Consider the following 11,265-nt stretch of genomic DNA (forward strand, 5'->3'; position numbering starts at 1 on the left):
TGTAGATGAATGCATCAATGGCGCATCCAAATCAGGTGTGGTGTACACGACATCAGGAAACCCTGAACAAACCACAAAACAAAAAGGCATGTTAGAAATGCAAATTATACCGCAGTCCCGCTAACCCAATGCAAGAGATGTGAAAACGTGAAAGAGAAACATGGTACATACATGAATATGGAAGATATTCATGGTTGAATGCAGTGAGAGATGTCGCAGTAGCCAGCGTCTCAACCACTAATCGATAGTGATGACGTCGTTTTTAGACTGCCCTGGACGACCTCCTGGACCGCCTCGGCCTTGCTGTTGTTGCTGCTGCAAAGTTTGCTGGCGCCCACTGGGCATTTGTTGTTGAGCCGGTCTGCCGTTCGGTTGTTGGCCTCTCGGATGTTGCTGCTGGTTCAGGTGCTGTTTCCCTGATTGGCCCTGCCTCTGTTGTTGTTGTTGCTGCTGCTGCTGCTGTTGGCGTGCCTGTTGTTGCATCCTGGCTTGTTGCTGTTGTTGGTTCCCCTGCTGACCCCCATTTGTCTGATTTAGACCTTGCTGTGCGGCTTTTTCAAGTGGTGGAGGCGCAACGTAACCATCAGCCATTCTACAGCTCAAGACACATTTATCAAGCTCTTCGATGGCTCTAGGAATCGCATCCAATTCCGCCACTATACCATTGCGGGTACCAAACCACCCATTACCCTTCCTACTGAACAGCTCCTTCAGCTTAGCCTGTAGGTTGTCAAGACGTCTATGACCCGGTGCACGCTCGGGAGTTGGCAATACGTTGGGATCCTTTGGGCGCAAGTTGTCCTCGACGAACCAATACACGTTGTCGTCTTTGGGTTGGAGACGCACATCGAACGTGCAGACGGGATTGTCATACGTAAGACGATATTTGAAGATGGTGTGGACATGGATTGCGGGGTTGCTGTAGTTGCCTGGCGATCGTTGCTCGACTTCACGCAGGACCTTGAAGAGAGGTCGCGTGGCAACGAGTATCGTACAGAAACGGTCTAGACCATTGGCGTCACCGAGATCAATGACTGGTAAGGATGGCGACCGATCATTAGCAATCTCGGTGAGTTGAGAGAGTATTCGATGGTGAGGGTTGCTGGGTGATAGTTCGATAGTGAGCTCCTTTTCGGAACCAAAATTGACGGTGGCAGAATACGGCGATGGACCGTATTGAAACTGTACGCGTTGTAAGGAGGAGGATTTGAGCAACATCTTGCGTTTCTGCAGAGTAGTTGCAAAGGTACGAAGACGATTGACATCTCGCAGTCGTGCTCGCAACTCTCCGAGTATATCCTGCCCAAAGGGCGTGGCAAGGAGGATCCTAAAGTTACCATCCTCCGAGAATTTGAAAGCATGTTGCGGTGAAGCTGCCATGAGCTTGTGCATATCTGCAGCAACAGTCTTAATCATCCTACCGGCAGCCATGTGCCATACGTTCTGACCTCCGACTTTCATGCCTTCGCAGGTGATCCTGATGTCTGATTCGAGCCATGCGTCTTGCCCTGCTTGAGCCGCGAGAAGATCCGCAGTTTGCACATGCAGGACCCACCGACGGGCGATGCGATAAGCTTCCAAAGAGGGCCCTAGCTCATACTTCAAGCTATAGTTCTTTTTCTGCTTCTCAAGTTGCCGAGCTGTGACACGGAATGACAGCAGCTGCACGGCGATTCTTTCGAGACTTGCCAAGGTGTTGCGGTTGATGGGCAAGGAGCTTCTGTCAGGTCTATCCATTCTGATCTGCTCAGCATACTCTATGCTGCCTCCGCCAGATCCGATTTCGAAGATCCACCACGACTCACCAGACGAGTCGATCACCGCTGCCAGTGCCCAGCTTGGCGTCCAACCGCGAGGGCAATACAGGGTGGATGAAATAACGTCCAACCTGACAGCAGCCGACACTACCTGTTGATGTAAAGCTTGCCTCGCTACTGATTGCCAGCCGAGTTGTTGTGCGTTCTTCTGGATCAGACTGAGTAGTGTACCGGCGAGTACTTGCGTCATTACATTGGCGATTTGTCCAGGCTCCCTGCCTTGATTAAAAGCGCTCTCCGCCCGCGCAGATAGTGCGCTAGCTGGTCGTAAAATGTAGCTGCCGGTGACTTGCTCTAGTGACAGTGTGACGGAAGTAGACGTAGCACCCAGTGTTGCATCAAGTGTGCAATCCCCAGGTTCGGTCTCGGAAAGTCGTGCATTCGCTATCACCCCGGATTTAAAACTGTTCTTCGTAGAACGCAGAATCTCGCTCGCATGGCATGCGATGACTTGCTTGAGAACGCGTTCCATGGACAGATCCTTCCAATTGAACTGGAACTTGAGGTTTTTCACTTCCTTGCCTTGACGAAACCAGCGTGTTGTCAGTGACGGGATGGGTGGTCCTCTCCATGAGACCTTGCCGTTCTTTGGCTTGTTATTAGATACACCGATCTCGATCCAGTTTTTCTTCCCAGGCTTGTTGGTCCAGTATGACACTACGAGCAAGCGATGCACAGGCTCAACCTTGAGAGAGCCTGCCCAGCCGGTGCGGATGAGGCCTACTGCTTGTGATCGAAGTACAGAAATTTTGTGTGTCAGAATGAAATTATTCAAGAAGTCGAAAAGACCAGTTAGACCCTTGTCTTTTAAGACTAGGTCGGCCTGCAGCTTAAGCTGCATGAAGAAGCGGCTACCGACGGTGATCGTGGGCGCTGGGTTGAATAGTAGCCGGACATCGATGAGGAACCACTGTTCCGAGGCATCCTCCACAAAGGACATGACGTCGAACTCCAACTCGTTGTCGATGACAAAGGTCGCGCGTCCAGAATGCACGCGCCAGTTTTGAAGATGCCGTGGAAGGGTTTCGTGCACGTTCAGACGTATCGAGAGGGAAGTGTTCAAGTAGCGTAGCAATTTGAGAGCTTGCTCAGCAGAGATGGGCTCAGGCGGTATGTAGTCAAGGCTCGGCATCCACGACGCTTTGCCGGTTGACAATACCTCCAAAGCTGTCGCAATATCCGGGTTGTTCTCCCTTGCGTTGTTAGAGAGAACTTTGATTCTCTCCAATTTGTAGTCAGCGGCATCCATGTGGGCTGCCTGCGTACTCGCGTGGGCCAGCAAGTCAATAAGCTTGGAAATGTCAGACGAAGCTTTCTTTCCCCACTCCGTAAGGACCAGCAGCTTGATGAACTTTGCCCGCTGCTCTTGGGCGAATGAAAGGAGAACCAGCTTCTTACGCCTGTTTGCGTCTGCGTTCCCTTGCATGTTTGCCGCACCAAGTCCATTGGGAAGAACGCCATTGGTTACTGGAGCCAGTTGGACAGCGGCCATGTTCTTCAATACTTCCTCGAGCTCATTATAAGATTCCTGCGATATCCGCAACAACAACGTTGAGAGGGAGTTGTACTGCTCAGGGCCAATGTGGGCGATTTCCGGTGGCAGATCTGAGTAGTGTCCGAGCGTGGAGCCTGTCGTCGTTGCTAATGCCATGGACGCGCCGTTAGTATTGGTGTCTTTCGAGGAACCTCCATTAGTGGCAGGTCCTCGTGCCGGCGTGTCGCTTCGCGTCCCATTGAGTCCTCCGTTGGTCATGTCAGCGTCGTGGTTGCGCTTTCTGCCATCTGCATCGCGTGAAGCCGTCGCTAAGTCTGACCCGGTGTGGTTCATGGTGAGAATGCCTGGCATACTACGTCGTCCTCCGTCCCGCGACCCTGGGGCGCCGTCTGCGCACCCACTCTACGCGCTTCTAGCCTTCACCTGATATGCCTGGCCAATCCAGATTTCCGTGATGTTTTCGCGGATGTGTCGAGCGTGGGATGTGCAGGAGGACGATCGAGTCGGAGTGCCTGGGGCCGGGTTCAGAGGGCTGGCGGTGGAACGGATGGTGAAATGCGCTGTTGAGGAGTGGCGCGCGACCATGAAGTGGATGTTGTTGGCGTAACAATGGATGCGCACAGGTAGCACAGGGCGCAGCGGGTGGTGAAAGGGCGCTGGTCGGACGCAGCAGGTAAAAGAAAGCGAGGTTGGGGCGCTGTCGACTAGCGCATCGTGTACTGTGAATGTTGCGAAATGTCGTGGGGTGTGGGCGCGCTCGTATAGAAGCCGGCGTCAGTCTGGAGTGATCGTGGATGGGTGCGCGACGCCGGGTAGCTGAGTCGATGATGTTGTTTCAGCGATCAGGAATGAGGTCGTCGAAACGGGAGGGATTGGATTGGGTTTGGCGCCTTGGCGGCCACTCCACCCATGCAGCCTGGCGTACTAGTGGATAGCCCTGCGTCTCTTTCATCACGCACACTGAGCATGGCATCCGAAATCGACGAAGGCCTTGTAGGTGCAGTCCGCTCCAGGAATGTGTGTCAAGCAACGCCGAGTCGCTTCTGGAGCGGATACAATACAGCTAGTCGGTTTGATGATTAGTACATTCAATCATTCACCGCATACCTGTCCACGGCTCGGCGAGCTTGCGGCTGCGGCTGCGGCGGCCAGTAGTCTATCCAAAGGCGAGCTTGAGCGCAAGCGCCTTGTCCAATGCCTTCTCGGATAGCCTCTACTGCAACTAGACGCATTATCAGCATGTTCAGCCATTCCGCCAATACTTCAACCCTAACCTCATGACCCCAGCACGACCATGGGATCGCCCGCTGCCCCAACAACTCCACATCTCTCCCCAGCTTGGTTCTGACCTCACCGTGCCCACTAGAACTTGCCTTCCAACCTGAATCCCGGCCCGTGTCAGCTGTTGCGCTTTTATCCTTTGATCCTTCATCATGTCTCAGTTGCGGTGACGCACTTCCGCCAATTAGTGTAGACCCTGCTTGCGGAAGGCTGCGTTTATTCGATGGCACCGCGCGCGCCCGAGCTCCCGCCCTACCAGCGACCGCCCTTCACGCGAAATGCATCCTCACAGTCAAAAGTCTCAGTGCCGTCCATATCGCAGTCCAACGAGGCAGACGATGAGCAGAGTCTCTCTTCGGATCAGAGCCTCGACATGGAGTCCAACGACTCGCAGCCCCACTACGAGGGCGAAGATACCCGGTTGACGAGCGACAAGGAGCTTCGCGGCTTTTACATGTACGGATGGGCTGCCGAGGTACTTACTCCTATGCTATCTGCCACCATTCCAACCTGCTTCACACTTCTTCGACCTTTCGCCATGTGCGCTTCTTCGCTGCCATGCTGCTGCCTCTTACGCGCCGTGTCGAGCGCAAAAGCTGCGCGAACACCACCACTAACAGTTCCAGGTCTTCGTTGTCTGTGGTATTGGATCATTCATACCCGTAACACTCGAACAACTCGCACGCGAAAATGGTGTCCTCCTGTCTGACCCTTCCATGCCATGCAAAGCCACGAAGCCTACCGGTCACCCTAGCTTCTCCTTCTCCACCAACGCCCTAGAAGCCCTGCTGAAACCAAATCCTGAAAAGGGACAATGTGTCGTCCATATCCTCGGCGTCGAGATCAACACTGCGAGCTTCGCCATGTACACTTTCAGCATATCAGTCCTGATACAGGCTCTGCTGATCATAAGCATGAGTGGTGCTGCAGACCACGGGAGGTTCAGGAAAACGTTCCTTTTATGGTTCGCATTCGTGGGAAGTATAGCGACCATGTTGTTTTTGCCCGTGGTGCCCAAGATATACCTTCTAGGCGCACTACTGGCAATCATCTCGAACACATGCTTTGGTGCTAGTTTCGTACTGCTAAACAGCTTCTTACCACTGATGGTGCGTTTCCATCCGACAGTCAAGTATGCCGACTCAATCACCGACACTTCGTACGCGGACGAAGAAGATGAGCCGGAGACAGAGGAGGACGATGAAAGAGGTGGAGAAACCCCTACACAAGAGAACATCATACGAGGAGCGCAATATGCGAACCAGCTTGGAGAGAGAGAAGGCCTTCTTGACGAGGTCGCCGATGCGACAACCGCACTTCTTCCAAGCAACCCTTCAGCCGTGGACTTGACCATCCCAAGGGCGAAGAGCAGGGCCGCTCCTTCAGTTGAGCTTGCACTCGCTACCAAAATCTCGTCCTACGGTATTGCAATTGGTTACATCGCCGCTTTGCTGGTGCAGACCCTCGGCATCCTCATTGTCATCGCATTCCAATCCTCCAACTTTGGTCTCCGGCTCGTTCTCTTTGTCATTGGCGCGTGGTGGTTTGTCTTCACACTACCCACTGCCCGCTGGCTGCGCCCTCGTCCAGGACCGCCTCTGCATATCGGCGCACAAACTTCCAATTTTGGCTCTGCACTAGCGTACTTCACATACTCGTGGAAATCCCTAGGTCGTACAGCAACGCATGCGCGACACCTCAAAGATGTTTTACTCTTCCTTGCAGCGTGGTTTCTCTTGTCAGACAGTATAGCTACTGTATCTGGTACGGCTGTGCTCTTTGCGAAGACAACACTCGGAATGTCGTACGCTATGCTCGCCCTGATAAACGTCATCGCGACAGTCTTTGGCGTCTTGGGCGCATTCTTATGGTCACGCCTATCTGCTTTCTTCCGCCTGTCACCAACACAGACAATACTGTTCTGCATCACGCTCTTTGAAGTGATACCCATCTACGGCCTCCTCGGGTATATTCCAGCAGTCCAACGCCTGGGATACCTAGGCTTGCAGCAGCAATGGGAGATGTACCTTCTAGGTGCTGTCTACGGCTTCGTTCTTGGTGGACTAAGCAGTTACTGCCGCGCGCTATTTGGCGAGCTCATTCCCCCGGGCTATGAAGCCGCCTTCTACGCCCTGTACGCCATCACAGACAAAGGCAGTAGTGTCTTCGGTCCAGCGATTGTAGGCGCCATCACCGATGCTTATGGAGAGATCAGACCGGTAAGCACGCCCCAAACGACCTTAGCTCATAGACATGACTTACTAACACATATTACAGGCTTTCTGGTTCCTAGCTATTCTGGTTGGCCTTCCCTTCCCAATCATGATGCTTGTCAACGTAGATCGGGGGCGCACTGAAGGCGCTGCCCTCGCTAAGACCCTCGAAGAACTATCACGCGCACAGGATGCTCGTCAAATAGACGAAGATGATGACAACTTGTCGCAGGAAATCAGAGATGACCTCCGCAGCTCGTTTTCTTATCAGCGCTCTTGAATCATCAAGCCTCCGGCTCCATGATACTTTGCACGTTCCATATCGTTGCATTCGTTCTCTTATGCTTCTGTAATAGTTTTTTTTGGCTCATCAGCTGGCCTGATAGGCTATAGCGCGCATTTCAAACGCCAGTGTCGGGACTGCATTGTAGAGGCGTTCACTTGCGATTTGTAATCCACATCTCACCTCTTCTCGACTCTCTGTCGCATTAAGGTTATCTGTCAGTGCGGCGTTGGATGGTCAAATGAGCGACGCCTACAACACGAGGTGAGTTACGTATCGCAGAGATGCAAATCTGATTGTCTTTAACTACGATCTCTATATGGCTTGAGACCTTATTGAGTTCACTACATTACCCACACATCTCTCCATCTGCCTCCGTACAATAAGTCTGGCACATCATAATCTTGACATCTTCTACCTCTTTCGTGATATGATACGCTTACCCATCTAGATCGAACATTTCCCGGTGCTCCTCTCTCGTTTGTTGATCAGGCAGCTGTCCCTCGATCAACTTCCACATCTCCATCGCAATCTTCTTTCTTATCTTCGCCACACGAACACTCCTCTTCCACTCTTTCTCAGTCGCTTCTCGCTCTGCTACTGTGATCTTGCATAATCAGCATATGTATATATAAACATCCCGTAGGAAAGTGAACTTACTTTCTTCGCCTTCCCCCTCTTCAGCCCATCGAGTCTGGTCACGATTTCCGCCCTCTCCGTCTCAAGGGTATGAATGCTAGCTATGAGATCTGTAGTGCTGAGCGTGGAATTAAGGCTGGAGAGCGAGCTACGGAGGTTCTTTGCACTGGTGAGAAGAGAGATGGTTTGTGTGCGCACGTTGAGAACGCTTTCATCGAGGGCGGCGAGTTGCTCAGTCGTGCATGCTTCAGCGGCGTTCTAGGGGTGTAAATCAGACTTGGACTGGAGGATCCAGGAGCGAAACCTACCTGCAGAGCGTGATAGACGATCTGTTTGCCTAGGGATGTCAACCTGATTGAGCCGGAAGTTAGATTGGTCAGACTCACCAGCAACTCGTCCCTCTATTGCTTTTTGCTCATGGAGGTCTTTCAGAATCTTTGCGGCAGAAGCTGTATCGTGATCAGTGATTGATTGCATTATGAGTTAGCGTGCTGCCAACGAATGCACCTTTGGTGACCTTGTTGTGCAAGTTTGCCGAGACATCGATAGCTGAGTATGGGCGGTTTTGCTTGCCTATAGCCGATTAATCGTTGAAGCTGAGCTATAATTCAATCGTAGGGCTTTTCGGATGGATGGGCAAGGTGAGTGGCCTACGCAGATACTCCAACACCAGGTCCGATGCTTCGTTGGCTGTTGCTTTCTCTTCTGTCTTCTTGCGTGGCGCCATTATATGCTATCGATGTGCAAGTACGATAGATGTAACGGTATCATGAGAAAATGCCGTGTGAGACGTTCAGCTTCTGACAAGATGGCGCTAGGCTATGAGCATGCTTCCGATGGAAGGAGTCACCATCAACCCAGGAAGGTGGGGTAAACAAGTTACGTGGAAGCGAAATTGAGCAACCCAGATATACCGGTAATCTGAATACAATTATGTGATAATTTGTTCGTTACAAAGGCGCACTGCCAGTCCCTAATTAGTACTTCAACCCCCACGCTCACCAAATTGTGTAGCCCAATCTTCAAATTCCTTTAACCCTTGCTTGCTCACGGAGGGTCTGATAGTCTGCAGGCTCGCTATGAAGTCCTGGAACTGTATCGGCCGTATTTGATCCATTGTCATGGACAGCAACTTCTCGCCCAGTGAGCGTAATGGTCCCATAGCGGCGTCTTTCGCAAGCGCAGTGATATCAGAACCAGAGAACCCTAGATTAAAGTTAGCATCATATATTTTGTCTTCGTCATTCTTTCTGTTGTGGAGTGCAGAACACAAATACATACCGTCAGTGAGCTTGACCAGACAGTCCAAATCGTGGTCGCTCAGTTCATGTTTCTGATGGCTCAATAACGTCTTCACTTGCTGCTTCCGGACCCAATCTTCCGGTAAAGGAATATATTGTCTTCTTACGAATCGCCGTCTTGCTGCTTCGTCAATTGCCCATGGCAGGTTCGTCGCTGCAAGTACTAGCACCCTAGTAGCATCGCCTCTCTCTTTGTCCTTGTCGTTGATTGCACTCCCAGCAGCAGCCTTTTGCAGATCAGACCACTGTATGAGAAACTCGGTTTTGATGCGTCGAGATGCTTCGTGTTCACCGGCTCCCGAGCGCGACGAAAGGAGCGAATCAATCTCATCGACGAAGATGATCGATGGTGCAAGCATCTTCGCAAGCTGGAACAGCGCACGAACAAGCTTTTCGGACTCGCCGAGAAATTTCGACGTCAAACTGCTTGCAGAAATCGCGAAAAAGGTAGACTTTGACTCTGTAGCCACAGCCCTCGCCAACATCGTCTTTCCAGTGCCTGGAGGTCCAAACAGCAGCATACCGCGTGCAGGTTCTCGCAAGCCCATGAACAAGTCAGGTCTCAAGAACGGGTAAACCACTGTCTCTTTTAATGCTGATTTCGCAACTTCGAGCCCAGACACGTCGTCCCAATGTACCTCATCTCCCTGTATGACAATTTCGTTCAAAATCTGCTGCGCTGCTTGCTTATCAACACCTCGTGGTAGGTTCTTCATGATCTCATCCGTCCGTCGCTTCCATTCATCTGTTTCTTCGGATTCTTGGTCTGCTTCAGTACTGTCCGTACTTGGGGTATCTGGTAACTCTGCACGCATCGAGTTTCCTCTAGCCCTGCCCTTACGCACCGGTGATGGCCTGTGGTTGAGCAACTCTCCATCCTCTTCTAGCGGTATAGATTCAGGCAGGTCTTCTTGCTCCGAACTGCTTCGCGCTTTGGTGTAACTACTCGTAGGTTTGGGCACTAGTCTCCGTGTCGTAGGATCCCACATGACTCCACCTCGTTCAGCACCGTTGTCGCTGTACGAATGCGCTGCTGCAGACGCAGCGAGGGATCGAGGGTCTGGAGCGGGCTTTGGATATTCCTTCCGATACGAGGGCAGAGCCGTGACGGCCCCTTGCGCATTAAGCATCTGTGTCGAACTGACTGACTTGCGAGGTATTGTTGGCGTTGTTCGCTCGAGCGCAGGGGTCTTGACAGGTTCTGGATCGATTTCGCCGCTGGGTGGTGGTACCGCATACGCAGTCGATGCTGAACCTTCGCCAGCTCTGAAATGAAACGGTGCTTGTGTGGGCGGTTGCTGTACTTCTGGTTTAAAACTATTTGCACTCGGCCTCCCAGCAGACGGCTTGTCGATGGACGACCGAGCTGAGGGCGTGAGGGAATTGGTCGATGGATTAGTTCCCAATGCTGGTCGACTCGAGGTCCCTGTAGCTTTGACGCTCCAGGCTTGAGTTGCTGCCTTTGAAGCATCTGGGCGACTTCTTAACGAGTTGGGTAACTTGGCCGAAGACGGTTTGCTTTCCCTTCCAGGTCTCAATGTTCGTAGCATTCTACCACTCTTCTCTGGCGACGGTGTACGCGTCTTTTCTCCCACCGTCCCCGGAGATAATGTCGATACGCTCCGAGTCTGCGTCAAGCTGTTGTCTGCTATAGATCCAGTACCAGAGCTCTTTCGTGGCGCCATCGCAGGACGGTACGGTAACGGTGGCGGTCGCGAAAGATCTGTATACTCAATGGGTGGTATAGATCCGCCTCCGAGCCATGAAGAAGTTCGGCTTGTATCGGGTTGCGAAAAGGGCACGCCATGGGGAGGTGGTGTTGGGGCATCGTTGTTTGAAGACTGCGAGGCTAGACTCTCCTTTGACTCCTTCCTACTATTCTTCAGGGCTTCCAGCAGATCCACGCGCTCTTTGCACTGTAGCTCCAACTGGCGCAGCGATTCGATCAGGGCCCTCTCTGTTTCGGACGCAGGACGGTATGTGGAGGGGTTGCGACGAGCGTTATGGTAATAGATATGGTCGAGGGCGGTCTTCCACGATCGTAAGGCTTCTTTCTCATTGTTCTACACGCCGTTTTGTCAGTATGGTCAAGCATGTGCAACACTTGGCGGGTGGTTGGGCACTGACCTGGCCCTCAAAGTATACTGCAGTCGAGCAGGCTAGAAAAGCCTCATCGTAGGCCTTCTGCGTCGTGTTGGCGCGCATAGCAGAAAACATGTATATCGTGCGCCCAATT

The 11,265-nt window shown here is 52.3% G+C and overlaps 3 protein-coding genes across 3 annotated transcripts; 1 reads left to right on the forward strand and 2 right to left on the reverse strand.

Moving 5' to 3' along the window:
• Nucleotides 1-237: 237 nt before the first annotated feature.
• Nucleotides 238-3,645, reverse strand: GT037_000634 (med14-domain-containing protein; the record flags this gene model as incomplete). The annotated part of the gene is made up of 1 exon (XM_038925681.1): nt 238-3,645. The coding sequence occupies one exon, from the start codon at nt 3,643-3,645 to the stop codon at nt 238-240; it is 3,408 nt and encodes a 1,135-aa protein (XP_038791537.1).
• A 1,171-nt stretch (nt 3,646-4,816) lies between these two features.
• On the forward strand, nt 4,817-7,086 carry GT037_000635 (mfs general substrate transporter; the record flags this gene model as incomplete). The annotated part of the gene is made up of 3 exons (XM_038925682.1): nt 4,817-5,068; nt 5,220-6,812; nt 6,871-7,086. 3 exons carry the CDS (start codon nt 4,817-4,819, stop codon nt 7,084-7,086), a joined length of 2,061 nt encoding a protein of 686 aa, XP_038791538.1.
• Nucleotides 7,087-7,528: 442 nt separating this feature from the next.
• Nucleotides 7,529-11,246, reverse strand: GT037_000636 (aaa-domain-containing protein; the record flags this gene model as incomplete). Its single annotated transcript, XM_038925683.1, has 8 exons — nt 7,529-7,696; nt 7,750-7,986; nt 8,037-8,065; nt 8,115-8,177; nt 8,236-8,301; nt 8,731-8,934; nt 9,010-11,092; nt 11,157-11,246. The coding sequence occupies 8 exons, from the start codon at nt 11,244-11,246 to the stop codon at nt 7,529-7,531; spliced, it is 2,940 nt and encodes a 979-aa protein (XP_038791539.1).
• Nucleotides 11,247-11,265: the final 19 nt, after the last annotated feature.

This window comes from Alternaria burnsii (assembly GCF_013036055.1).
Source record: "Alternaria burnsii strain CBS107.38 chromosome Unknown 705, whole genome shotgun sequence".
NCBI classification, from domain to species: Eukaryota; Fungi; Ascomycota; class Dothideomycetes; order Pleosporales; family Pleosporaceae; genus Alternaria; species Alternaria burnsii.